Source organism: Myotis brandtii, unplaced genomic scaffold, assembly GCF_000412655.1.
Source record: "Myotis brandtii unplaced genomic scaffold, ASM41265v1 scaffold513, whole genome shotgun sequence".
NCBI classification, from domain to species: Eukaryota; Metazoa; Chordata; class Mammalia; order Chiroptera; family Vespertilionidae; genus Myotis; species Myotis brandtii.
In genome coordinates, this window is record NW_005369552.1 from 3,026,344 (window position 1) to 3,053,852 (window position 27,509).

The 27,509-nt window shown below is 40.9% G+C and overlaps 1 protein-coding gene across 4 annotated transcripts in view; it reads left to right on the forward strand.

The window, feature by feature from the left end:
• Nucleotides 1-269: 269 nt before the first annotated feature.
• The window catches only part of USPL1 (ubiquitin specific peptidase like 1), a 35,843-nt gene continuing 8,603 nt past the window's right edge, over nucleotides 270-27,509 (forward strand). Inside the window, exons 1-7 of one of the 4 annotated variants that reach the window (XM_014548559.1) lie at nucleotides 270-1,629; nucleotides 4,403-5,131; nucleotides 5,655-5,783; nucleotides 9,904-10,549; nucleotides 11,184-11,294; nucleotides 19,926-20,055; nucleotides 24,261-24,386. In XM_014548559.1, coding sequence (XP_014404045.1) covers nucleotides 5,033-5,131; nucleotides 5,655-5,783; nucleotides 9,904-10,549; nucleotides 11,184-11,294; nucleotides 19,926-20,055; nucleotides 24,261-24,386 — 1,241 coding nt within the window. In that variant the 5' untranslated portion in view covers nucleotides 270-1,629; nucleotides 4,403-5,032. Of the gene's footprint in view, nucleotides 1,630-3,779; nucleotides 5,132-5,654; nucleotides 5,784-9,903; nucleotides 10,550-11,183; nucleotides 11,295-19,925; nucleotides 20,056-24,260; nucleotides 24,387-27,509 lie in introns of those variants that run through there. The other 3 variants (XM_005877259.2, XM_014548561.1, XM_014548558.1) reach the window with 3 other exon arrangements.

The following is a 27,509-nucleotide window of genomic DNA, read 5'->3' on the forward strand; positions in this document are numbered from 1 at the left end:
TAACTGAATCAATTATTTTGTTCAATTTATGAAGCTACTCAGCAAGTGTTTAATTACAAAAAAAGTGTACTCCATTCCAAAGAATGGAAATGGCCATGGTGAACAAGAAAAACCCTGAGTTTCAGCTACTAGTTCAGGAGGAAATACAACGTTTTCATATTTTCATAACTCATTTAAAAAAATCCCAAATAGCGAAATGTAATAACAAATATACCAACACATTAATAATCGTGCACAACAAAAAAGGTAAACAAAAACTAACCTGCCTATATTTCAGTCTGGAAAAAGCAAAACAAACTTCCTGCTGGATTTCTTGACCATTTGCATTCAGGAGCACCAAAAACTAAAATGCTTTTCACTTTAGAACTTCCCGGTGTACAGGACTCGGTCCCTCTGTGCCACCCTATCAACACGGTCAGCGTTACTCCACAAGACCAGCTCGGGCGGCCATTCGGCCCGAGACCACGAAGAGAACCACAGTCCACACGGCCGCGGGTGCTCCGCGAAGAAGGGGGAGAACCTGCATGTCGTTATTCTAGGACTAGAACCAATCGAGCGAGAGGACTACGCTGCCCCCAGGTTCGGAATGCAGACTAGGAAGCAGCGCACGCGGTCACGCTGCCCCGGAACCACATGACCTTCCTACGAAAGCCGCCTGAACTCACAAAGGAGAGCTCCCCCGTTCTCCTCAGTTACAAGTCAGGAGACCCGAGTCGGCGTGGCAGGGACGGAGCCGAGGCTGACGGGCTGGAACCGGTCGTGGACAGAGTCCCTGTGCTTCTGCCCTTACCGTTAGAAGATCTGGGAGGGAGGGAAGGAGGAGAAACATCCCAGAATCCGGGCAGAAAAGCCCCTGGCCCCGAAGATGGGGTTTGGGGACATAGGGAGGGGCAGCTCCGTGTGTGGTGACCTTTCTGAACACGCACTCGGGCAGCTCGACTCTCACGGAGGCTTTAGCACGGCGGCCTATGCAGGCCTCGCGCGGCCCACAGTCGGCGAGATGGCGGTGCCGCGTGGACGCACCGGCTTAGAGCCTCCAGGGCACCCTCCGCCGGCCCGGGAGCCCGCCCCTCGCCCGCCCACCAGGTCACTCAAGGGCGCGTCGGCTTCCGACTCGGGGTCTCGCGGGCCAGACCTCAGCAAAACACGTGCTACTCTCTTTCCTCAGCGAAATCCCTCCGCTGCCGGCCGCGAACTAGTTTTAATCACGCCCCACCCCCAGTGACGTCACCTCCGCCACTAGAGCGCTTTCCAGCAGCTTCCAGATCCGTCGCCTCCCCCAACGCAGCCATTCTCAGAGGGCGGGCTCTGCGGCCACCGGACCCGCCCCCAGCCGTCGTCGCGGCTGAAACTGCGGTAGCAGAGGCCAGGCGTAGGGCTGAGCCTCAGCCGAGGCCGGACGGAAGTGCTGCGGTCCTCGCCTTCCGCCACGCTTACGGACCTAATCCTTTCGGGCCCCAGGCAGAGTCCGGAGGGGAACTCTTTGGCGGCGGACTGAAACCGGAAGCCGCTTTCCTAGCGGGAGGTCGGTGGGGGAGGAGCGGGCTGGGTTGAACGTAGGGTAGACGTTGCTGTGTGCGGTGGAACAGGAATTCGGATCCAACGTGTGCGAAGAAGTACCCTCCTCAGGTAGGGAGAAGGAGTAGTATTCTTCTGTGCCCCAAATAGGGAAAAGGGACAGAACCGGGTCGATCTGTGGAGCTTTGTGCGCGCTGAAAGGGCGGGCTGGTCCGGGAGGGAGCGGCTGGGACCAGGTTCAGATGGGAGGGTTTAAGGTGTCGAGTTAGAGGTGTAGATTCGTTTGGGCTCAGAGAGGTAAATGCTGAAGAGAAACCAGAGTTGTTCTCCCCTTTCCCGTGGAACGTGGAGATGGGGAGGGTGTACGGAACCCTGCGCCTCCTCGGGTTTCCAAGGTTGAGGTTTGAAACGGACCTCTATGGGCCCTCTCCATTTCTGATTCATATCGGCTGGGTTTGGTATCCGACCCGATTGGGCCCGAAAGCCGACCCTGCTCCTCGGTTTCATGTCTGTTGTGGCGTCGCCTTTGACAGTTCACGTGCTGAGCCCACTTGGTCTTGGAGGGCAAATAGGAATAAGGCTCCTCTTGGAACATTTTGTTCTCTGGGTTTTCCCATTTTGCACGTGGGACTGGGAATTAAGCTTAATTGCATCTTTTTCGCTTTTCCCAGGGCCAACTTGACACTATTCCCTGGGTCCATACTGGGTTAGTAATTCACACTCGGGCTTCTGGAGTATCAGTGGCTCAGAGAAGTAATGAAAAAGGGGGCGTCAAAAGAACGATGCTGGAGGCAAAGAATAGAGGGTCAGGCTGGGAGGTCACAATGCAGTGACCTTTCTTTTAGGTCATACCTTTAGGTCACACTGCGCTGTTATAATCAGCTGGTGTTAAGAGATGATTTTAAGCTGGGCAGGGACAAACTCAGACTTGGGCAGTGATACGGGGTGTAGATGGCCTGGAAAGAGGTGAGGCTTTGAGACGCTTCCAAAGAACTGTCTACAGAACTTCGTGATTTATACTGGGTGAAGAAGAGGGAAGTGAAAGAGTAGAGAACCACTCAAATTTTCTAGTGTATGTGTTTGGAAGGATGGAGATGCCAAAATATAGATGATACACAAAAGAGAGGAGCTGTTAGTTTTGAAGGGAGGACAAAGAAATTGTATTTGGAAGACCTGAGTAGCCCACTTCTGGTATTTTATTAAGTGAATTTGCTTTCGGGGGTTCTGCATATTTAAGATTTCAACCACCGGTCTACCTGCTATTTTCTTTGAAATGTTAGTGGTGGGATCAGGGGAGCAGATTTGAAGGCTCCTCCTGTTTCAGTTTTATAATTGAGAGAGAGCCTACAAGAATCAGTGGAAAAAATGTTCTTGATCCCTCAAGCAAATGGAAATTTTCGTTAAAAACAATTTACTCAAGATACATAGATTACCGATTTTTCTCTTGAGAATGATACAAGATGGGTTGCCTGCTTTCTACAGAATGAAGTGTAAAATTAGCACCAAATATATAGTAGCTAAAATTTACTGTGTCAGATGCTAAGCATTTTAAATGTATTAGTACATTTAATTCTTATAACCACCAATTTTACAAAGAAATTGCTGAATCCAAATCTTCAGGTGTAAACCATGCCTTTAGCCACGCTGAAACCATCGAAGTTTGACTCTTTCCTATATAGTTCCTTTTTGTAAGCAGATTATAAATAGAACCACCCAAAGATAATAAATTGGTATTGTCTGTGAGCAGCTTAAAAAGGAAACAATTTAGCACCAAACTCGTTTTTACCCTTTTGTCAATGATTCTGGATAAGGCATTTTTGCCTCCCAAGAGACACAATTGGGAATGCCTGGAGACATGTTTGATTGTCACAATTGAGTGGTGAGGGCTTTGGCATCAAGTAGGTAGAGGTCATAGATGCTGCTAAACATCATGTACAGCGCACAGGGCAGCCCTCACAACAAAGAATGAGTTGGTCCAAAATGTCTATAATGCTATAGTTGAGAAATCTTGCCCTGTGGATATTTCTTCAGGAATAGGAAATTGTGATTCACTAACACTGGCTTTTTAAAAAACACTTTATTTTTAAAAATTATTCCTTGGCTTGGAAGTATATACTGCTGGAACAGAATAGCATAACTAGTTGCCTTTTTCTTTTCTAATGTTTTTATTGATTTTTAGAGAGGAGGGAGGAGAGAAAGAAACATTAATCAGTTGCCTCCCACACTCGCCCCGACCTGGGGTTGAACCCACAACCCAATTATGTGCCCTGATCAGGAATCTAACCTGAAACCTTTTGGTGCACCCTGGGATGACACTCCAACCATCCGAACCACCCAGCTAAGGTGCATAACTAGTTTTTCAAGTGACCCCGTGAACTGCAATTTTTCAGGAGAGATGATTGTTATGGAATCATAGATTCTTAGATTTGGGAAAGACTTTTGCTTGACATCATTTTACAACATCCCTACTAAGTGATGATTCACTCTGCTTATAAGTTTCCTGTGTCTGGTTTCCCTGTATTATAAATCCATATCAACTCTACTTTTAACAATCACTTTTCTTATGCTGAGTTCCAGTCTCATAATTTTTACTTTCCTGAGTGTGATTCTAGGCCATGGGACTAACACTCGGAACAGGCTTGTTATACATGTAATTTGTACTGTAATAGTGTTTATGTTTTCTGTTATGGTACAGATCATTTACTTTAATATGAAATAGTATTTTGTTGGCAACTTTTAAAAAGTGGCATTATTCTTAGTTGGTGAAGTATATTCTTGGTGGTTGAAAGTGCTAGGAATGTATGGGGTTCTTTGGTCCTTGTCATGTAATGGCACAATGGATCTAAGATTTGTTTTTTTTTTTGTTTGTTTTAATTGATTTTAGAGAGAGGAAGGGAGAGAGAGAGAAAGAGAGAGAAACACCAATGTGAGAGAGAAACATCGACGGCTGCCTCTCCCAGGCGCCAAACCACGAGACGGAACCTGCAACCAAGGTATGTGCCCTGACCAGGAATCAAACCCACAACCTTTCGGTGTACGGGACGGTGCTCCAACCAGCTGAGCCACACTAGCCATTACATTTCTTAATGTAATGCTGACATATTTGTTTCAAATTGTACATAGACTCTGAAAACTTAGGCTTTCAAATTCTGGTCAATAAAAATTGGCTTTAAATAATAGTTACCTCTGTTACAAGTTTTAATAAAGTTGCTTACAAATGAGTCTATGAAAACCCGTCCTGTTGCCAGTTTTCTCCCTCTCCCCACAAACTGTCTAGATTTTTAAATGTAGTTAAGTATTTTTTTTTACTTCCAGATTACAATTTTATAATATGTTTATCCTAGGACATATAGTTCTCAAAATATAGTTAACACATCTTATAAAATAGCATTATTTCTAGTTAAATAGGATTTTTGTTTAATTGTCTATTGACTTTTATTTTTCAGGATTCATTGAAAAAATCCTTAGTGATATTGACATGTTTCAAGTGACATAAATTAGCCAGTGACTCGGAATGATGGATTCCCCGAAGACTGGAAATGGTTTGCCAGTGATTGGACCAGGGACTGATATAGGGGTATCTTCACCCCACATAGTGGGGTATTTGGGAAAAGTTAGTCAATTTATTTTTTGCCTCAGTGCAAAGTTGGTATTTTTTCCTCCTGTTTTTGAGATTTGAATTCAGTTTTAATTTGACCAGTTAACTTATAAATAAATTGTATCATCTTCCACGGAAATCTTACAGTATTGGCGAAAGATTGTTTTAATGTATTTACCTCTCTGTGTTTTATTAACATATGAAAGTAGAAATTATACAGACTTTTTGGTTTACTATTCTTTGAAAATATGGAACATGCATTTTCCCTTACAATTGACATTACCTTTTTTCTTGCAAGTAAAACATTATTTTTAACACTTAAAACTTAATATTTAAAATAACAATATATTCTTTTTGGATTAATAACTACATTTAAGGCCTGTATGCATTTTTTTTATTTGCCATGTTGAAAATATCATGCCAGGATACTTAGGGGTGAAAGTTGTAATTCTTTTCTGGTTGCTTTTCCACTTAACATTTTGTAATTTGGTACTATCTAGTAATGTCTATATTTTAATTTACTTTATTTCTCTTTTAGAATTATGATTCTGCTAACATCCTGTCAGATGGGTATTGCCCTGCTTGTAGAGAGAAGGGAAAGTTAAAAACCTTAAAGACTTACCGAATTAGTTTTCAGGAATCTGTCTATTTGTGTGAGGAGCTACAGGTAAAGTATTAATTTTATCTTTTTTAAAAATTATTTTTATTGATTCCAGAGAGGAAGGGAGAGGGAGAGAGAGATAGAAACATCAATGATGAGAGAGAATCATTGATCAGCTGCCTCCTGCGTGCCTCACACTGGGGATCGAATCCGAAACCTGGGCCTGTGCCCTGACGGGGAATCAAACCATGATCTCCTGGTTCCTAGGTCTGATGCTCAACCACTGAGTCATGCCAGCTGGGGCTAAAGTATTAATATTAGAGTTCAATCAGCTGCCTCCTACACACCCCCCAGTGGGGATCAAGCCCGCAACCCTGGCATGTGCCTTTGACTGTAATTGAACCTGGGACCCTTCAGTCCGCAGGTCGACACTCTATCCACTGAAGCAAACCAGCTAGGGCAGTAGTCGGCAAACTGCGGCTCTTGAGCCATATGCAGCTCTTTGGCCCCTTGACTGTGGCTCTTCCACAAAATACCGACTTCTGCGCATGAGCCACGAAGTTTCAGTCGCACTGTACATGCGTGCCCGCACGTAGTATTTTGTGGAAGAGCCACACTCAAGGGGCCAAAGAGCCGCATGTGGCTCTCGAGCTGCAGTTTGCCAAACACTGAGCTAGGGTAAAGTATTAATTTTAGATAGTATTGAGGTTTTGGCCTTTTGCTTTTTTTCTTCAATTTTACATTAGTGTTCATTTTATACTTTTTCTACTGTACATTTTTTTTTTAAATATATTTTATTGGTTTTTTACAGAGAGGAAGGGAGAGAGATAGAGAGAGTTAGAAACATCGATGAGAGAGAAACATCGATCAGCTGCCTCCTGCACATCTCCCACTGGGGATGTGCCCGCAACCCAGGTACATGCCCTTGACCGGAATCGAACCTGGGACCTTTCAGTCCGCAGGCTGACGCTCTATCCACTGAGCCAAACCGGTTTCAGCATCTACTGTACATTTTTAATATTTAGATAATCAGAATTTCTAAATCTGTCTAGTACTCTTAAATATTTTCTATTTTAGGAAACCACTTGGTTTCTTGAATTATTGCAAGAAGATGTTTGTTTTTACTGTTATTAGACTTGTGAGAGGAAAAAATATATTTCAAGATTTATTTTTTTTAACATTTGTGGGGGCTTGTTAGCTGTTGTAGTTAATCTCTCTTCACTTTGATTTATTAACTTTGGGACTTATTAAAAAAGTTATTAATCTCTACATGTTATGTAATTAAGGTTCTAAATATCTTTTAGGATTAATTGTAATTTATATCTGTGGTACAACTTGAACTTGCTTAACTCCATAATACTCTACATTTTATTGTATTTGACAGTTATGAAACTGTTATTACAAATTTAATTCTCAAAACTTTGCAAGGTAGGTGTTTCTATTTTGTGAATAAGAAAACAGGGGCAGAGAGTTTAGGAACTCAAGGTCTCCGTAAAGCGGCAGAGCTGTGATTGGAACACAGTCTTCTATTTCAGATTCTTTTATTCCAGGTAAGCTAGCAGTCAGAATTACCTGGAGTGCTTTTTAGAAATTCCTGGGTCTCATCCCCAGATGCTTATAAAGTAGAATTGACCTAGAATTCTGTAGTTTTATAACTTTTGAGGGTGAGTCTAATGATTAGCCAACTTTGGAATATACTAGATTAAGCACACTGTTGGTGATAGATACTTTGCTGGATACAACTTGAAAAAAACCCCAGGCATTCTTACAATTAGGGATAAATTGTTTTTGCATTTATTTGATAAATATTTTTTTTGAGCATCACCTTGTTGGCATTGTTTCATATGCTAGGATATAATGAGTAAAACAGAATTTCTTGCTCTCAAGGAAGTTATGTTCTAGAGTGGGGAAGAAAATAAACAAGTAAAGTATATATTTTTTGTGTGAACTGGTGAAAAGTGCTGCAGAGAAGTTCCAGTTGGATGGCTTAGTTGGTTGGAGTGTCATCCCTTAAACCAAAAAGATTGCAGGGTCAATTCCAGTCAGGGCACATACCTAGGTTGTGGGTTTGTTCCCTGGTTGGGTTGTGTATGGCAGGCAGCTGGTCCATGTTTTTTCTCTCAGGTGAGGATTATTTGTTATTTTTATTGATTTTAGAAAGGAAGGTGGGGGGAGGGAGGGAGGGGGAGAGAGGGAGAGAGAGAGAGAGAGAGAGAGAGAGAACATCAATGCTGAGAGAATCATTGATCGGCTGCCTCCTGCATGCCCCACACTGGGGATCGAGCCCGAAACCTGGGCATGTGCCCTGACTGGGAATCAAACCGTGATGCTCATCACTGAGCCATGCCAGCTGGGCTTGGGTGAGGATTATTTTTTAAAAAGAAGAAGAAAAGTGCTGTGGAGAAAAATAAAGCCACAGGGACTGAATTTCAAGGAATGGGGAGATCTCAATTTTAAATAGTATGGTAAAGGAAACTCTTTCTTGAGAAAGTAACATTTGAGCAAAGACCTGAAAGATGAAGAGGAACGAGCCTCGCAGGCAGGGGAAGTCACAGGTATAAGGAAGGCCCAGAGAGTGGAGGCTGCCTGTCTATATTTGTGCCACTGCAAGGAAACACCAGAGCTGAATCTGAGTACATGAGCAGTCATAGGATATGGGTCTGAAAAATAATGGAGAGGGGGCTAGACCAAGTAAGGTCTTCATAGGCCATTTTAACATCTCTGGATGATAATCTGACTTACATGTTAAAAGGATTACAGTGGCTGCTGTGTTGAAAATAATAGGTCATGGGCAAGACCTGAAGCGGGGTGACTAGCTGGAAGGCAGGTGCAATATTTCAGGGGGACCAAGTATGACCAAGGTGATGAGGTATGATTGGATTCTGTATATGTTTAAAAGTGGAGCCAAAAGGAATTGCTGAAAGGTTGGGATACATGATAGAGGGAGAAATCATGGATGATTCCCAGAATTTTGGCTGAAATGATTGGAATAATGGAGTTGCCAGTTACTAAGATGAGAAGGCTTTGGGGAGAGGAAGATTGGGGGGAAGACCAGGAGATTGGGACCAGTCAAATATGAAACATCCTACATAATAAAAAGGTAATATGCAAATTGACCACCACACCCTCACACAAAGATGGTCGCCCCCAAATAGTCAAAAGATGGCCTCCACAAGATGGCTGGCAGGGGAGGGCAGTTAGGAGCAAGCAGGCCAGCAGGGGAGGGCAGTTGAGGGGGACCAGGCCTGCAGGGTAGGGCAATTGGGAGTGACCCAGATAGCAGGGGAGGGCAGTTGGGGGCAACCGGGCCTGCAGGGGAGGGCAGTTGGGGGTGACCTGCCCAGTTGGGGAGGGCAGTTGGGGGCAACCAGCTGGCAGGGGTGTGGTTAGGGGATGATCAGGCTGGCAGGGGAGTGGTTAGGGGATGATCAGGCAGGCAGGCAGAAGCGGTTAGGGAGCCAGCATTCTGGATTGTGAGAGGGATGTCCGAGAGGCCCCAGATTGGAGAGGGTGCAGGCTGGGCTGAGGGACAACTCCCCCCCCGCCAAGTGCATGAATTTCATGCACCGGGCCTCTAGTTTGTCTAATAAAATACTTTGCTGGTTTTCAAACTTAGGGGAAATTCATTGGTTATTTTAGTGGCTTGTTTACACTGTTGCTGTTTGGCTGAAATTGTGTTAATGTTCTGTGAGATTTAATGAAGTCATTAAAATCAGCCAGTTTGACCCTTAAACACAATAAGGATGTAAAATTGATGTTCTTATTACTCTCAGATTAATATTCAGTTTCAAAATTAAGAAACAAATTACTCCATGCAACTTATATTTGAAAATACTTTTCTCATTTTTAGTGTTACTCAGTTTACCTGTCCCAAAAAGAATAACACTCATAATACACTGTTGAAATTTTTAAATTTACTTGACAGCTTTTTATTGAGACAAAAGAATACATATTTTCCTTATTAGTTTAACCTAAGAATAAGAAAAATTATTCTTTGGGAACCAAAATTTTAATTAAATAGTTGTTTATCCCTAGTTCCTTCAAATTTAGATTGGTTATATTATACCCTCTCATGTCAAATTAATACTAAAGTTTTCTACATATTTTTAATGACTTAGAAACAGTAAAGTAAAATTTGAGCTTATTTGAATTTTTGTAGTTTTATCGTTTTATTTTTTCTTCCTAGTGCATCTATCCTTTGGGCTCTAAATCATTTAATAACTTAATTTCTCCTGATTTGGAAGATCTTGCTCCAAATAAGCCTCAAAAAAGAAAGCTCTTGGAAATCAACTATAAAGATTCACCTTCTTTAGCAAATTCCAAAAAGATTAAAAGTGATATTGTTATTGATGGTGAACAAGTTTTGAACAGCAAACATAATGGAGAAGCATACGAGGAAACCTCATCAGACTTATCTGACTCACTGCACAGTGGTCAGCAGAGCCCAGTTAAGGCTGCTGATTTCTTGGGACCGGATGAGATTTTGGAAGCTGCTGTTACTGACTTGGCTGCTGAAGAAGATGCTACTGCAGTTGATATTTCTGGAACTGGAAAGACTGCTCTTCAAAATGAAGGAGGCACATCTGAACTGGAAATGCCACAGGAGAACAGATGTATACCATTTTGTCAGACTTCATGTGTTCAATGGAAAAATTCTGATGCCCTCTGTTGGTTAGACTGTCTCCTGTCACTATTGGTGCACTTGGAAGTGGTAAAAAAGGCAGTGATGACGGACCTGTGCTCTAAAGAGGAATCTCTGTTCTGGCAGTTGTTCACAAAGTATAATCAAGCTAGTAAGCTTCTGCACGCCAGTCACTTGGATGCAGTTAAAGGTTGGTAATACTATTTTATTTCCCTTTAATTTGTAAAAAGGTTCAAGTTGAGTTTTGTCTCACAGTTTGTGGAAAAGATGCCATCAGTGGCCTCTGTTGAGCATTGAGACCTGGGAGCATTGTGTCCTGTGAGTATTATGAAGCTTGAGATAACACCAATTGCATTGCTTTTTTTTTTTTTTTACAATTTTTAAAATTCAATTTTTCACAAGCATTTTTTCTTTTGTCTTTTCTCTGTTCCTGTTTTCTGTTATTACAGGAACCCCAATACTGACTCAGTGACCATTCTTCAATTAATTGTTACAGAAGAGCAGCAACTCCTGTTTAAGTTTTGACTTAAATATTAAATTAATTGTATTTTTATATTTTAATCTTGTATTACTCTTTTACAGAATAATTGTTTTTATAATATGGTTGTAATTAATTTGTTTGAGCTGCATTACTTTGAATTGTGTTTGAGGAAATATATGATATACCACAAAGAGGGGAGGAAGAATTAAGAAATTTTTGTGTTTTGCATTTTGTCTATGCAAAATTTATTTCCTGATAAACTTTCATTCTTGGCAGTGTCTTAATTTTCTTGAAAAGATATAGGTTGAGGAGAAATTGATAATCTTCTGTATTTTATTTTTAGATAGAGATTATACAAAACTTATTGCAGTATTTGCAGACATAGAGACCTGTCTGAATGACGTCAGAAGTAAGATTTTTATCAGGCTTCAGCCTCAGCTTGGGTGCACATTAGGTAAGTAAATTTGTGTAATTTAACTGTATAACTCATCTACCATAAAGAAAAACTTACATCATAAAGAAATATAATACTGTTTTATTACTTTAATGATCCAGATTCTTGGGGGAAAGAATCTGAGTGGTTTCATTTAGGAATTGACCACTGGTTAAATGATCAGGGCAGAGCTGGTCCATATAAATATGCAGGTTGTGTTTCACCATAGAGTGGATGCTGGTCTCAGAAACAGGTGAAGACTCGGGTACCCTGATTGTTTATTCAGTACTTTCCCCCAGTAGGCTGTTCAGCATTTTCAGCACTGTCTGTGCATTCAAAAGCACCTAAGGAATTTAACAGTAGTGTTAGGGGCCAATTAAATAATCTCAAGATGGAGCTCAGGAATCAGGAATTTTAGAACTCACATGACTCTTACAGGTGAACAAGGTTGAGAATCTGTGGTCTAAACCAACCAGAGTAATTCTACTTTATCTGCCAGTGATTAGTTTAGAAATGGACAGATGGTACAGTTTTTGCCAGTGGGATATGAAGAGAAATATGCTGATGACCTTTTGGGGACACTCCCTTAACTTTAAAATAGGGTACAAGAATAAGACCTGCTTTGTCCTTTATTGGCTTTTGGCTTGGAGCAGTATGGAGCAAGGGCACTACTAGTACATCTCTGTCTGGGCTTTTCTAAATGTTTTTGTAAAGAGGAGCTGTAATGATTTGTTTGTTTGTTTGAGGGGGATGTCTTTTATTTCTATTTATCCTTGTTAAACTCTTTTATTGTATTATAGAAGCAGAATATATGGTACCCCTATTAGTATATTACCCATTATTAAATTATGTAAAACACCAATGACTTCAAGTTTTTCTCTCAGTAAGTACATTTATTTTATCAGAACCAGATATTGTATCTGAAGCAGTGCTTTTTTTTTTTTTTTTTTTTTTTTATTTTTTTTACAGCAGCAAGAAAGGTAATGAACTTTGTAAATGAACTTAAAAGGCTTTCCCATTAGAATTTTTGTAGTATTTATTTTTCTAAGTGCTGTATATCAACTAGTTTAAATCACTAAACGGGTGCTTTGGGGATGTTAGCCAAAGGGGCAATATTTTTCTGAGAGATTTTCTTATCACAACCTGGATCCCAACTATAGATCTGATAGATAGAACTGAATGCTTTGTTTTTTGTTGTTGTTTTGTTTTTGCGCCGGCGCCTGCCCCACTCCCCACCGCACGGCATGGGGCCAAGGGGAGGCTGACCAGGTTGGTTTTGATCTGATAAATGTACGCATCTCCCCCCCAGGGGGGGTCAGCACCCATCCGCATGTTTAAAACTGAGTGCTTTGGAATATCCTGGGAGCCACTGCCATCTTTTTCTTTTCTTTTTTAACTTTCAAATTTTCACCAATTTCTTCATTCAGTTTGCGTTATCAACTGAGGAAAATGGAATTAGCCTAGCGCAGATTTAGCCTTGGATTTATTTTGGAAGGTAGTTGTTGCCTCCCGAGATGGTAACTATGGCGGGTGGAGGACACTCAGAAAGGCGACAGACATGAACTGTGAAGCACCATCCAGGCAGGTGGTGCTCTCAGGACCCACAGTGGGCAGCCGCTGTCCCCTCTGACGGCAAGCATAGCAGGCCGTGCCCACCTCATTGGCTCCGTCCTTCTCTCCACCCCTTGTCTCACCAGGTGACACCCCCCCCCCCCCCCCCTTTTGCATGATAGTATCTCCTACTTTGTTTCACAGTTTTGTCCCCTAGTTTTACTATCTCGTTTTTCATGAACTCATATAGATAAGAGTTTATTCTGTTTTAATAATAAACTGATTTTCAATATGCCAAGTCTTTGGTATTGCCTCCTCTAGATCTAAAGGGTTCTAATTTATCATTAGGTGGGGTCTCAGATGGGATGATTATTCTTTTTTCTTTTTATCAAAGTATAACAGTAACACCCTTTTTCTTTTTTATTTTTTATTGTTGACAGTATTACAGATGTCCTCTATTTTTCTCCCCTTGGTCCCCCTCCACCCAGCCCCTACCCATCTCAGGCCTTCACCACACTACTTTCTGTATCCAAGGGCTATGCATATATGTATGCAAGTTTTTTGGTTAATCTCATCCTATCCTCCCCTCTCCACCCCCCAATCTTCCTCCCCTTTGAGTTCTGTTAGTCTGTTCCATGCATTTATGCTTCTGGACTTATTTTGTCATATCATAGTTTTGTGGGTTTTTTTAAAAAAATCTTTATTGTTGAAGGTATTACATGTGTCCTCTTTTTTTCCCCATTGACCCTTTCTAGTCCTCCCCACCACCCCCTAGCCAGGGGTGGGCAAACTTTTTGACTCGAGGGCCACAATGGGTTCTTAAACTGGACCGGAGGGCCGGAACAAAAGCATGGATGGAGTGTTTGTGTGAACTAATATAAATTCAAAGTAAACATCATTACATAAAAGGGTACGGTCTTTTTTCTTTTTTTAGTTTTATTCATTTCAAGCGGGCCGTAGTTTACCCACGGCTGCCCTAGGCCTTCACTACACTATTGTCTATGTCTATATATGCATACAAGTTCTTTGGTTGATCTCTTTCCACCCACCCACCTACCCCAGTCTTTCCTCTGAGATTTGACAGCCTGTTCTACATTTCTATGTCTCTGGATCTGTTTTGTCATCAGTTTATTTTGTCATTAGATTCCACATATGAATGACATCATGTGATACTTGTGTTTCTCTGACTAACTTATTTCGCTTAGCATAATACTCTCCAGGTCCCTCCATGCTGCTTCAAAGGGTAGGAGATCCTTCTTTTTTACTGTTGCATAGTATTCCATGATGTAAATGTACCATAGCTTTTTTATCCACTCATCTGCTGATGGGCACCTGGGCTGTTTCCAGATCGTAGCTATTGTTAATTGCGCTGCTATGAACATAGGGCGCATATATTCTTTCAGATTGGTGTTTTGTGTGTGTTTTTTAAATATATTTTATTGATTTCAGAGAGGATGGGAAAGGGAGAGAGAGTTAGAAACATCAGTGATGAGAATCATTGATTGGCTGCCTCCTGCACGCAGCCCACTAGGGATCAAGCCCATAACCAGGGCATGTACCCTTGCTGGAATCAAATCCGGGACCCTTCAGTCCACAGGCCAACGCTCTATCTACTGAGCCAAACTGGCTAGGGCTATTTTGGTCTTCTTAGGATATATTCCTAGAAGTGGGATCACTGAGTCAAATGGCAGTTCCATATTTAATTTTTTGAGGAAACTCCATACTGTTTTTCACAGTGGCTGCACCAGTCTGTATTCCCACCAGCAGTTCCCTTTTCTCCACATCCTCATCACCAATTGTCATTTGTTGATTTGTTGATCACTTTTTATATGTAAACAGTTGTGTAACCATGACAATAATCAAGATATGGAATGTTCTATCACCCTAACATTTTCCCCAGACTCCTTAGTAATCAGCTGTCTTCACCTCAAATACTGATCTGTTGGGTGAACACTCATTTCAAGGAGTCTTTCCTAAGATCACCAGAGTACAGACTTGTGGGGCTCCCATGTTGCATTTTGCAAGTATCATTTCCCTCCTAGCATGACCTGAGATGTTTTATTCAGGGTCCACACTCCAGGTTCCAGTTGAATTAAAGAGTGTCTTCTTCCCCAGTCTGAATCATCACCCTTATCCCTGATAATTATGTTTGGAACAAAGTTGAATCTTGCTCACCGCCACCTTGGGCCTGATTTTCTTTCTTAGAGAAGGGATTTTTAAAGGATTATTTGTGCAATGATAGCAATTAGGCGAGCCCCCTCTCATTTGTGATCTTACTACTCATTCATCAGTGCTAGGTGCTACATTAGAGTTATGATCTAACTAATGAAATCTAATCTTTGCTTCAGAGAGTACTATAAAATCTTACCATGTGATTTCTCATTCTGAATATTAATGTGTATTTTAAAGTACCAAAGAAAGAATAGAATTTGTTCTGACCCTGAATTTTGTTTAAATTTTTAAGATTAGCCACATTATCACTTTCATTATTGTTTTTGAAAAACACACTGTAAATTATCCTCTGTTCTCCCTCCCCACAGTTTAAGAAATATAGCATTACAAATACAACTCAGACCCCCTTGTACTCTTCCCCAGTTTTTCCTTACCTCCTCACAAAGGTAATTACTGTCTTCAGTTTAGTGTTTTCTTTCCCTCTAATGCAGCGGTTCTCAACCTGTGGGTCTCGACCCCTTTGGTGGTTGAACGACCCTTTCACAGGGGTCGCCTAAGACCATCCTGCATATCAGATATTTACATTACAATTCATAACAGTAGCAACATTACAATTATAAAGTAGCAACGAAAATAATTTTATGGTTGGGTCACTGAGAAACTGTATTTAAAGGGCCAGAAGGTTGAGAACCACTGCTCTAATGTCTGTATTCCTTTTTTGTTGTTTGTTTCTAAGAAAGAGCTAATATTATGGTTTCTACTTACTTTTGTGTAAGTTAACAGAGTAATTTAGTCTGCATGTTCCAGCATAAGGATAGACAGACCAATCTATACTAATAAAAGGGTAATATGCTAATTAGACCGGGCATCTTCCGGACAAAACCATGGTGGCAGGGGCCGAGGCAGAGGTAGGTGGTTAGGGGTGATCAGGCTGGCAGGGGAGGGCAGTGAGGGGCAATTAGGCCGGCAAGGGAGGGCAGTTAGGGACGATCAGGCCAGCAGAGGAGGGCAGTTAGGGGCGATCAGGTCGGCAGGGGAGGGCAGTGAGGGGCGATCAGGCCGGCAAGGGAGGGCAGTTAGGGGCGATCAGGCCAGCAGAGGAGGGCAGTTAGGGGCGATCAGGTCGGCAGGGGAGAGCAGTTAGGGGCATCGGGCTGGCAGGCAGAGGCAATTAGGGGCAATCAGGCAGGCAGGCAGGCAAGCAGTTAGGAGCCAGTGGTCCCGGATTGTGAGAGGGATGTCCGAGAGGTCCCAGATTGGAGAGGGTGCAGGCCAGGCTGAGGGACATCCCCCCCCCACCCCTGCCTGCATGAATTTTGTGCACCAGGCCTCTAGTAGAACAGAATAGCCCAGATCAGGACCCTCTCCTTTTGGTTACTTGATACCGTTAGGGAGGCAGTGATGCAGATACGTAGGAAAGAAAAGGCATCAATTGGTTCTTGATACAGGGGAAAGTTGGGTTGGATCCCTACTTGACACCATAATCAGAAAGAAACTTCAGCATGTTTAAAAAGCTAAACTTGAAAAGCAGAATTGTAAAACTTTGGAAAAATATATAGGTGAATATTTTATCATTCACTGGGGAAGCATTTCTTAAATAAGATACATAAAAGATTGTAGATATGATTACATTAAAGTTTAAAGCCTCTGGTAAAAGATAGAGCAAAGAAACAATATCCAGCATATCTCATAAAGAACTCTTGTGCATTAGTTAAAAAAGCGATCAGAAGATGTTGAACAATTAACAGAAGAAAAAACTTGAATCCTTAGACAGCAAAGTCACTGAAAGGTTTGCATCACGGCAAATGAAATAGTTGGGTAGGAGTTGGTATTAGGTTATTAAAGGCAAAGAAAAACCACTTAACTGATTTAGGCAGGAGGTTATAAAAATTGGAATTTTCACTGGTATTATGTGTTCTCTAGTAGGTTGCTTTATATTTCATTTCCATAAAATTTATAATCAGAGGAAAAATAAGATAAATTTAGAAGCTATAGAAATTACCTAAAATGATCTTTGACCCCACAATTTAAGAATGTGTTCTGAGCTTTTTTGTATTTTGATTCATTGAGAACTTTATGTATTTTTAGATTTGAAGATTTTATGTTGTCATTATGAAATGTAAATTATTTACTTTTTAAATTTATCTTTAGTTACAATAGAGTAAGCATTTAAAGGCTGAGAACTAATTAAAGACTCATGCTATACGGCATACTGTTTACACGTGTGGTGTTGCATATGTTCATTTTAGGAGATTGATTTGTATTTATTTCTATTTATAAAAATACTTTGTTTTGCCTGACCGGTGTGGCGCAGTGGTTGAGCGTCGACCTATGAACCAGGGGGGTCATGGTTCAATTCCCGGTCAGGGCCCATGCCCAGGTTTCGAACTCCATCCCCAGTGTGGGGCATGCCCGAGGCAGCTGATCAGTGATTCTCTCTCATCATTGATGTTTCTATCTACCTCACCCTCTCCCTTCCTCTCTGAAATCAATTTTTAAAAAAATTGTTTTGACTTTGTTTTTGTGCAAAAATAGCAGCGGGACTATACCACAAAGGTGACTATTAATATAGCCTTTGTAACTTCTGATATTTATAGATTATGTTTAGGCAATAACAGCTATTACTGTTCTGCCTTTTGGTCTTGCTAAGGTGACTCTTCCAGGTGTGGTTCCAGGCTGAGAGGAGAACTGAATGTAAGACTGTCCCAGGGGAAGGAGGGGATGGAAGAACTCAGATTTTTTTCTAGCATCTAAGCTCCCCTGAGGACAAGCAGGAGAAAAACCCATTGGAGAAGGAATGTAAGGGGAAATGTAAATCCTATTTAACTTGCTTGCTGATCTCCACATTGGAAGATAGTATTCATGGTTCAGTTTTTGTTTTAATGACAACAAAATTCAGATCTTTGCTAGTCTTTTTATTTTTTAAATATGCTTTTATTGATTTTGAGAGAGAGAGGAAGGGAGAGGTATAGAGAAATACACTGAGTGGCCAGATTATTATGACCACCCCACCAGTATTTCATGGACACTTCCAAAAATACTGAATATTGAAAACTTCCTAAGCAAATATTCTCAAGGTTTTATTATTAATATTTGCATAACTAATTCACTTCATTGTACTGATGGGGTGGTCATAATATTCTGGCTGGTCATAATAATCTGGCCACTCAGTGTAGAAACATCAATGAGAGAAGATCATCATTGATCGGCTGCCTCCTGCGCACACTGCTACTGGGGATTGAGCCTGCAACCCCGGGTATGTGCCCTGACTGGGAATCGAACCAGCAACCTCTTTGGTTCCTGGGTCGAACGTCAGAAGAGTGGTCAGTAAGGAGATTTGAGACTGGTCCTTTTACTCGTGTCTATCATGCTCTTGCCACATGGAGAACAAGAAAATCAGAATAGAAATGGCTTCTAAATGCTTTTATCCAACTCTGACATTATTCTACCATGGTTTACCAGTTATATTATTTTTAATATCTGTAGCAAACCGTTGACATATATTTATTTTGTTTTTATAATACTCTAGAGCAGCGGTTCTCAACCTATGGGTCGCGAACAATGAAAATACATCCTGCACATCAGATGTTTACATTACGATTCATAACAGTAGCAAAATTACAGTTATGAAGTAGCAACGAAAATAATTTTATGGTTGGGGGTCACCACAACATGAGGAACTGTATTAAAGGGTCCCGGCATTAGGAAGGGTGAGAACCACTGCCTAGAGTAATTATAGCTCTGAGGAATTTTTTCTTCCTGAGAAAAGCTAAGGCGATTTGAGAAGATAGTGTGGATCTTTTGTGTCTTGCTTTAAGGAGTTTTCATACATGTCCACCAAGAAAAATGAAAGAGACTGAAGTGATAATTAAATCTTTATTGTGGACTTTTTTTATGTTTTTACTTTTTGGTTAATCCTCACCTGAGGATATTTTTTCCATTGACTTTTTAGAGAGCTGGAGGGGCGGGGAGAGAGAGAGAGAGAGAGAGAGAGAGAGAGATAGCAACATCAATGTGAGAGACACACATTGATTGGTTGTCTCCTGCACATGCCCCTGCCCGGGGATTGAACCTGCAACCAAGGTACTGCCCTTGACCCTGAATCAAACCCGAGACCCTTAAGTGCTGGCGCTGACGCTCTAACCAGGGAGCCATACCAGCCAGGCTATTATGGACTTTTTTTTTTTTTTTTTAGAAAAATGCTTTAAGAACTTACCCTTGCCCAACTGTGAATAGCATACTCTGTCACATGTGAATATGAATATACTAGAGGCCCGGTGCACAAAATTTGTGCACTCGGTGGGGGGGGCGGCGTCCCTCAGCCTGGCCTTTGCCCATTTGCAGTCCAGGACCACTTGGGGGATGTCCACCTGTTGACTTAGGCCCATCCCCCGAGGGCTCCCTGGCTACCAGAAGGATGTCTGACAACCCCGGCCCCAGTGGGGTCCGGGGTTGCCGCCTGGCCTGCGCCTGGGCCCTCCCGCCCTCCGATGCCATGGGGATTCTGGGCGCAGGCCAGCCGACAACCCCGGCCCCTGGGGTCGGGTTTGCTGCCCGGCTTTCCAATGGCGATCACCGGGGAAAGGCGGCCTTTGCCCACCCCCTAGTTCTTGCCTGCCGCCTGGGTTGCCGATCACCATTCTTTAGTCCTTCCCCTTTCGCCTGGGCGTATGCAAATTAGCCGCCATTTTTGTTGGCGGTTAACCGCCATCTTAGTTGGCAGTTGATTTGCATAAGGATATGCTGATTAGCCAATGGGAAGGGTAGCGGTCGTACGCTAATTACCATTTTTCTCTTTTATTAGTGTAGATGGCAGAGTATGTTATTCACAGTTGGGCCAGGTATAGTGAGAAAAGACAACAGGTTCATAATTTGGATTTACTGTTTTTGGTTCATTATGAGCAATCATTTTTCCTTTTCTTTTTGAAGGTGACATGGAAAGCCCTGTGATTGCATTTCCCCTGCTCCTAAGAATAGAAGCCTGCATTGAAAAGCTCTTCACGTACTCTTTTTCTTGGAACTTTGAATGTTCACAGTGTGGACACAAGTATCAAAACAGGTTCGTTTTTTTTTTTTTTTTAAATGGATTCATTCTATTGAAAATGGTTTTAAGTAATCAAATTTGAATAAAGCTTGTTTCCACTTACAACACCTCTTTCTCGATGGCTCCTTCTACCCTTGATAAAACTTCCCACCCTATCTTGAAGTCTCTCTACCACTAAGGTTAAAAGGAAGAATTCGAGCCCCAGAAACTGCAATTTGCTTGCTGCTTTAAACTGGAAGAAAACCCATGGTTTGATAGATTACGAGTGGGAGTTTGCTTAAGGTTTTCAGTGGTGAGTGGGACAAATGGGAAAAGTAGAACCATCCTCTCCAATCCTTTGTGAATTCCCTGCTGAGTAATACTACCTCTCAGAACCCCTTGAAACTGTGTTTTTGTTTACTCTTCTGATAGAGACCAGGTTTTTGTTTATGTTTTTAATATCATGGAAACTTATTTTGGTCTCCCAGAGTTTGGCAGCAGCTCTCAGAGGTAGTAGGTGCTTTCCTGTACCTAACCTTAGTCCCTGAAAGCCCAGCCAGCCCCCAGAATCCTCCATGTACTCTCAGCTATACTTTCCACTTCCCTGCCACCTATTGGAGGGGTCATGGTTGGTGTACATGGCCCTGTGATTAGTACTTAGGAGGAGGCTGGAGAAGAAAGCAACTGCAGGATTCTTTTGCTTCCACACACGTACCACATAATGCAGGAGATTAGGTTTTAGAAGAGGTGTTATAGGGAGAGAAAGTTTCCATCAGACAGGATACCCTCACTTTGTCAATATATGAGAAAGTTGCTAGCTGAAGGTTGAGAAGATTACCAAACTGGTTTTGTTAGTCATTTATTCAAAATTTTCTAATAGAGATAAATCCTTTTCTTATTTCTTAAACTCACCTACTTGGTAAATTAGAAAATTTGAAGTCTTTCAAAATTATTTGTTAAAATGAGAAGAAAATGTTACTTAGATGTTTATTATCTAAATTGAGATTATTTTTATATATTTCAGGATCAGTTGAGAGTAGTCTACGAGAGAATGACTTAGGGCAGTGGTCGGCAAACTGCAGCTCGCGAGCCACATGCGGCTCTTTGGCTCCTTGACTGTGGCTCTTCCACAAAACACCGACTTCTGTGCATGAGCCACGAAGTTTCAATCGCACTGTATGCGCGCCCGCACGTGGTATTTTGTGGAAGAGCCACACTCAAGGGGCCAAAGAGCCGCATGTGGCTCTCGAGCCGCAGTTTGCCGACCACTGACCTAGGGAATGCAAACAACAGAACCAGAAAACTTTTTTTTTTTTTTACCAGTTAGCTCGAAAGTACTAGAATAGAATACGAATTAGCATTTCACTCATACCTAGGACTTAATATAATTTTGTGTAAGTGAATGAGTATGAGAACAAATATTTGTTTCCTGATCTATCATTGATTATATAAATTATCTGATTTTCTTCCCACTTGGCAAATGTGGAAAGTGAAGCTTGAAAGCGGTTATTTAAACAGATGTCCAAGGGGACACACTAACTAGTAAGTGGTAGAATTCAGGCTTAAGTTTTCTTGCTCATTGTGGTAAACTTCCTAATCACAACCTGGATTTTACATAATATAAACAAGCTTGATTAAAATTAGCTCAATTCTACTTTTCTAAAATCTACATCTCAGTTTGACAGTTTTTCATTGAATATATTCTGTGTGCCAGAAACTCAACTTGGCTTGGCCAAATTCAGACTAGTTAGGGAGATAACAGGTAAACATGTAAGAGAGGGTCAGTGACTTCATAATTACTTTGAGCTGTTGGCTGCTTTAAGTTACTTTGAATATGTGGTGATAAATGCATTTGGAGGTGTATAGAGTAAACTCTTGAGAGTTCAAGGGAAAGAAGCCACTTTCTCTGCTTTTCTTTTTTTAATTCCTTTGTTCTAAAAATAAAAGTAGAGCCCTAGCCAGTTTGGCTCAGTGGATAGAGCCTCGGCCTGAGGATTGAAGGGTCCTAGGTTCAGTTTCGGTCAGGGCCCATGCCCGGGTTATGAGCTTGATCCCCAGTGTGGGGCATGCAGGAGGCAGCCAATCAATGATTCTCTCTCATCATTGATATCTCTATCTCTCCCTCCCTATCCCTTCCTCTCTGAAATCAATAAAAATATATTTTTTTAAAAAGTAGATATAGAGGAAAATCTAAAGTGAAATGGTATTTCATGAAATAAATTTTAATATATATGAGTTAAAACTTATTCTTAATCTGCTGGAAGAATATCCTGTTAAGAGCTTTAACTTGATTTAGAAGGTATGTTCTGGAGTTAAACACTTGGTCTACCGAGTCAGATCCCCTGGATTCCGATCTCGGGTCTGTCATTTACCATGTGATGTGCATTCTGCATTTTACTTTCCTCATCTGTACAATGGGGATAAGAATAACATCTGCTATGGGAGTTGTTTGAAAGAGAAGTGCTTGGCATAATGCCCTGCCCTGCACATCGTCAGTGCTCAGAAATGTTGGATGTCATATGGAGCATTAACACTTCTTTGCTGAGATAGATTCTCTTTTATAAACTAAGAAATGAGAGCCTTTACTTAACAGTTATCTTTGAGAATCAAAAATTTAGTAGAACTACAGCTGATGCATTTGTTGATCCCTTTATGCTGCTTTGCTTTTAAAGTGTTAGCTTCCCTGAGAGCTGTTGCCGTTTTATCAGCCCGTGCTTATCTTTATCTCACTTGTGATTTATCAATATTTGTTATTGTTTAGAACAGATGCCGATGTCCCTTAGGTAATAAATAATTGTTCTTTTGAAAATAATTTTTATTAAATCAAATGCAGATAAGTTGCAGTGTACATCCTTAAAGATCATTGTTTTAGATGCCTATTGCTATCAAGTATTTAGGCCGAAGTGTACATTTAGAACTTGTATAATCTATGAAAACAAAATTATTTCACAACTGATGTTCTAACTTTTTAAGGATCAAGAAAATTAAGTTACTGTCACATTAGTTTTGGCTGCCAAAAAATACGATATCACCCTGAACGGGTGGCTCAGTTGCTTGGAGTGTCATCCTGTAGATTGGAAGGTTGAGGGTTGTGGGTTATGGGAGGCAACCGATCGATGTTGCTCTCTAAAATCAATAAAAACAATATCCTTGGGTGAGGATTACAAAAAAAAAGAAAATTAAGTTGTATTCCTGATTCTCTATGTGGAAATGCCCCTTTTGTTTTTGGGAGTCACAGTCTGATAGACGGATTGTGAATTTTTTGAGTAAGGGGTGCAGCTCCTTTTTTTTTTTTTTTTTAAATATATTTTATTGATTTTTCACAGAGAGGAAGGGAGAGGGACAGAGAGTTAGAAACATCGATGAGAGAGAAACACCGATCAGCTGCCTCCTGCACACTCCCCACTGGGGATGTTCCCGCAACCAAGGTACATGCCCTTGAACGGAATCGAACCCGGGACCCTTGAGTCCACAGGCCGACACTCTATCCACTGAGCCAAACTGGTTAGGGCAAGGGGTGCAGCTCTTAATACATTTGAGAGCGTAGGACAGTGGGTCTGAACTAGGAATGACTTTGTGTGCCGTGGGTGGGACAATCAGCAATGTCTGGAGATCCTGGGAACTGCAGTTGGGGGCTGTTACTGGCATGTAGTGTGCAGAGGTCAAGCATGGCACAGTGCTAAACATCCTACAGTGCACAGGACAGTCCCCACAACAGAGGAGTACACAGTGCATTCAGGCTCATCAGTCTGAATTTCCATCGCCCAGACCAGTGGTACTGCTCTTGAGAAACTCTCCCTGTCTCTAAAATGTTCTTCTCATAGCTGGAAAACGGTAGGTAATTCATGTGGAGAGTCTTAACAACGTGTTTTACCAGGGTTAGGAAGCAACATCAGCCTATTTATTATATGTTTTGGGGGATAGGTTAAATATGAATAAGCAAGTGAAGGAAAGTACCATCTATTTTAATAACCTTTTTTTAATTCTCACCCGAGAATATGTTTTTACTGATTTCTGAGAAAGAGGGAAGGAGATCTTTGTAAGAAAGAAACATTGATTGGTTGCCTCCTGTATGCACCCTGACAGGGAATTGAACCCACAACCTTTTGGTGTATGAGACTGCACTCAAACTATAACTAAGCCACCCGGCCAGGGCAGTACCTTCTATTTTAGACATTGATTTAAATTAACATGAATGAATTTAATGTAAATGAATTTATGCCTTCTTTTTTTTTTTTTAGATGTATGAAGAATCTGGTCACCTTTACAGATCTTGTTCCTGAGTGGCACCCACTTAATGCCGCCCATTTTGGTCCCTGTAGCAATTGCAACAATAAGTCACAAATAAGAAAAATGGTATTGAAAGAGTGAGTTAAGATTAATTTACTAATTTTAAAATAAAATGAAGGTGGATTTACATATTTTTTTGAATGTGTAGGATTGAAAGTGATGACTGCAAACTACTTTTCAGGAGTTTGAGTTAACACATATTTATGAATTGCTAAAATGCTTTTCTGTTAGGAACTTTGGCCAACAAGCAAGCTGTCTCCTAGGTGAAATGAAGAGCACACTCGGGGTGATTATCTGACCCCACTCTCCTACTGTCTTTTGTTCTTTTTCCTTTTTCTCCCTTTAAGAATATTAAACATCATTTTTTCTCTCCTCTGCCAAGTGCCTGCAGTCACTAGAATTCTGGCATTTCCTTAATCTAATTTCAAGAACTCATGATTCAGAGATGAGCCACAGGCTCATCAGTCTGAATTTCCATCGCCCAGACCTTGGCCTGCTGATTCCTCATCCTCTTGTAAGCTTTCTGCTGCCCTTAAGCAGATGTCTTTTATTATGTTCTGCCAGCTTTTCTATTTATCCTCAGTGGGAGGACTGGTCAGAATTACCTTTTCCAGTGGCACCAGAAGCCCCATGGCTTTAAACTCACAGGCTAATTCCATTTTAGGTAGTTTGTCTCTCTTGTCAGTACGCTCACATGGGTGTACATCCTCTTTAATCTTCATTTTCTGTTGCCCTTATCTCTAACTCTACAATCAGGAAATGTTTTGAGATATAATTTGATGTAATAAAGAACTAATGATATTCTTACCTTTTCTGATGCCTTTGGATGTGCCAAGAAACCCCTCAGTTTTTTTTTTTTTAATTTATTGATTTTAAAGAGAGAGGAAGGGAAGGAGGGAGGGAGGGAGGGAGGGAAAGAGAGAGAGAGAGAATCACTGATTTGTTGTTCCACTTATTTATACATTCATTAGTTGACTCTTGTATATGCCCTGACGGGGGATCAAATCTGCAACCTTAGTGTCTCAGGATGATACTCTAAACAACTGAGCCACCTGGTCAGGGCTTCTAAAGGTTTGTTTTCATCCAAGTAATAAATTTCCAATCAGATAGTGCCAAGACTTAAAAAGGAAAAAAAGAGCAATGCCCCTCATATTCCATCTCCAGGCATCTACTTTAAACCTATTAGGTAGTATTTACTTTGACTTTTCAAAACTGTATGCTTATTCCACCTTTATACAATCTTCTTTTATAGTAGTTAAGTATTAGGGCTTTTAACCGACATCTGGGCCCAGTTCTACCTTTTCCCTTTCTATGTGATTGCATTTTGGATAAAATCAGTACTCATTGTTTATTATGAATATGCATATATTCCCTCCCTAGCCAAGCAGTATACTTGGTTCTGTTTTATTTCTTTTACAACTCTTTATTTTTCCTGGAATTATTAATTGCCTTGTGTTTGTATTTGCTTTATGTATGCATTGTGATTTTTTTCCCAAATTCTTCAAATGCCTATTAATACTTTTTTAAACACTCGAATGCTTCACAACTTCTGAGTCTTCCTCCCCTTTTTTTTTCTTGGAAACCTCTCTTCTGCCTTTCATCCTTCTGTTCCAGTGTTTCAGTCTATACTGGTTCCTCTCTGGGCCTGGTGCATGAGAGTGCTCTATACACACTTTCTGTCACTCTGCCAGTTTTTAGTACAGGGCCTTACCACCACTCTTACACATTGAGTCTTTTAGGGGTTCTCTTCTCGTCAGTATGCCTGCTCTGTTGCACTTGCGTCATTACTTCGTCCATTCTGCTGAGTTACCACTTTTCTGTTTGCTTTTTGTCTTCTAACTATTTATATTTTTTTCATGACTTATTTTTTTGTCCTTTCAGTTAATTACCTTTTTTCGTCCTTCACTATCATATGATAGCATTCACATGGGAGGGCAAATTGGGAAAGAAGAGGCAATGTCCTCAACCAGAAGGCCATAATCTGTCTTGGCTGTCTGCAGTGCAAGTTTTGAGATCTAAGTGTCAAAGGAGACTCATTTCTTTCTTTTTTTAAGCCCTCTTCCTTGATGAGGTAGAAAGGCTGCAGATGTAGGTGTGTGCCATCTGCAGTGGACCATTGAATTACTTGAGGCTTCTGGTGTTTATAATTTCATCTAAGAGTTTATACATGCTTTTTTTCAAGCCCCAGCACTGAAGATAAACTCATATTACTATTTTGTTTGATCTGTTAATTGGTTGCATTGCAACATAATTTTTACATAAACATGTTGCTTTACTTACATTAAAGATTTGTGCTCTGATCTAGAAATGTATCTGCAGGGTGTAATGGTGTTTGAGCAGGAAATGTGCTTAGAGTTCTAGTGGGTCAGTTTATAAGCAAAATTTATAATTTGGACATTTACTGTATTAAAAAATAAATGGAACTAGTGTGTAAATTTCACTTAAAACTTAAATGACGAGGTCTTTATAAAGTTCTTCGTAGTTTTTTACTTTGAAATTTATGTAACTTGATTTTTGGCATTTAATGGAATTTAGAAACAAACTTAATATAGTTTTTAGGGATAACTTAAAAGTAATTAGGTCTATCATGATATCATGCATAATTCAGTCTTATAGCATTTTAAAAACTAATAGTGTTATTAAGTTCCCTGAACACCTTGTCTCAGGTAATTCACATCTCTAATATGTTCCCATTAGAAAAAGAATCCATTGGGAAATCAGATGAATGATAATTTAGTGGGTTCACATCTACTTTAAGTAACTTGTTTGGGAATTCCATTCAGAGCATGGTGGTGACATGGAGTACCAATTTAGAATGGGATTTAATTTTACTTCACCAACTCTAAAATTTTTTTTTTTTAATCCTTATCTGAGGATATTTTTTTCATTGATTTTTTTCAGAGAGGGTGGAAGGGAGGAAGGAAGGGAAGAAAGAGAAACATTGACTTAAGAAAGACGCATCGATTGGTTGCCTCCTGCAAGCGCCCCAATTAGGGCTGGGGATCAAACCTGCAACCCTTGACCAGGAATCAAACCGCAACTTTTTTTTTTTTAAATATGTTCTTTTGATTTTCTACAGAGAGGAAGGGAGAGGGATAGAAAGTTAGAAACATCGATCAGCTGCCTCCTGCACACCCCCTACTGGGGATGTGCCCACAACCAAGGTACATGCCCTTGACTGGAATCGAACCTAGGACCCT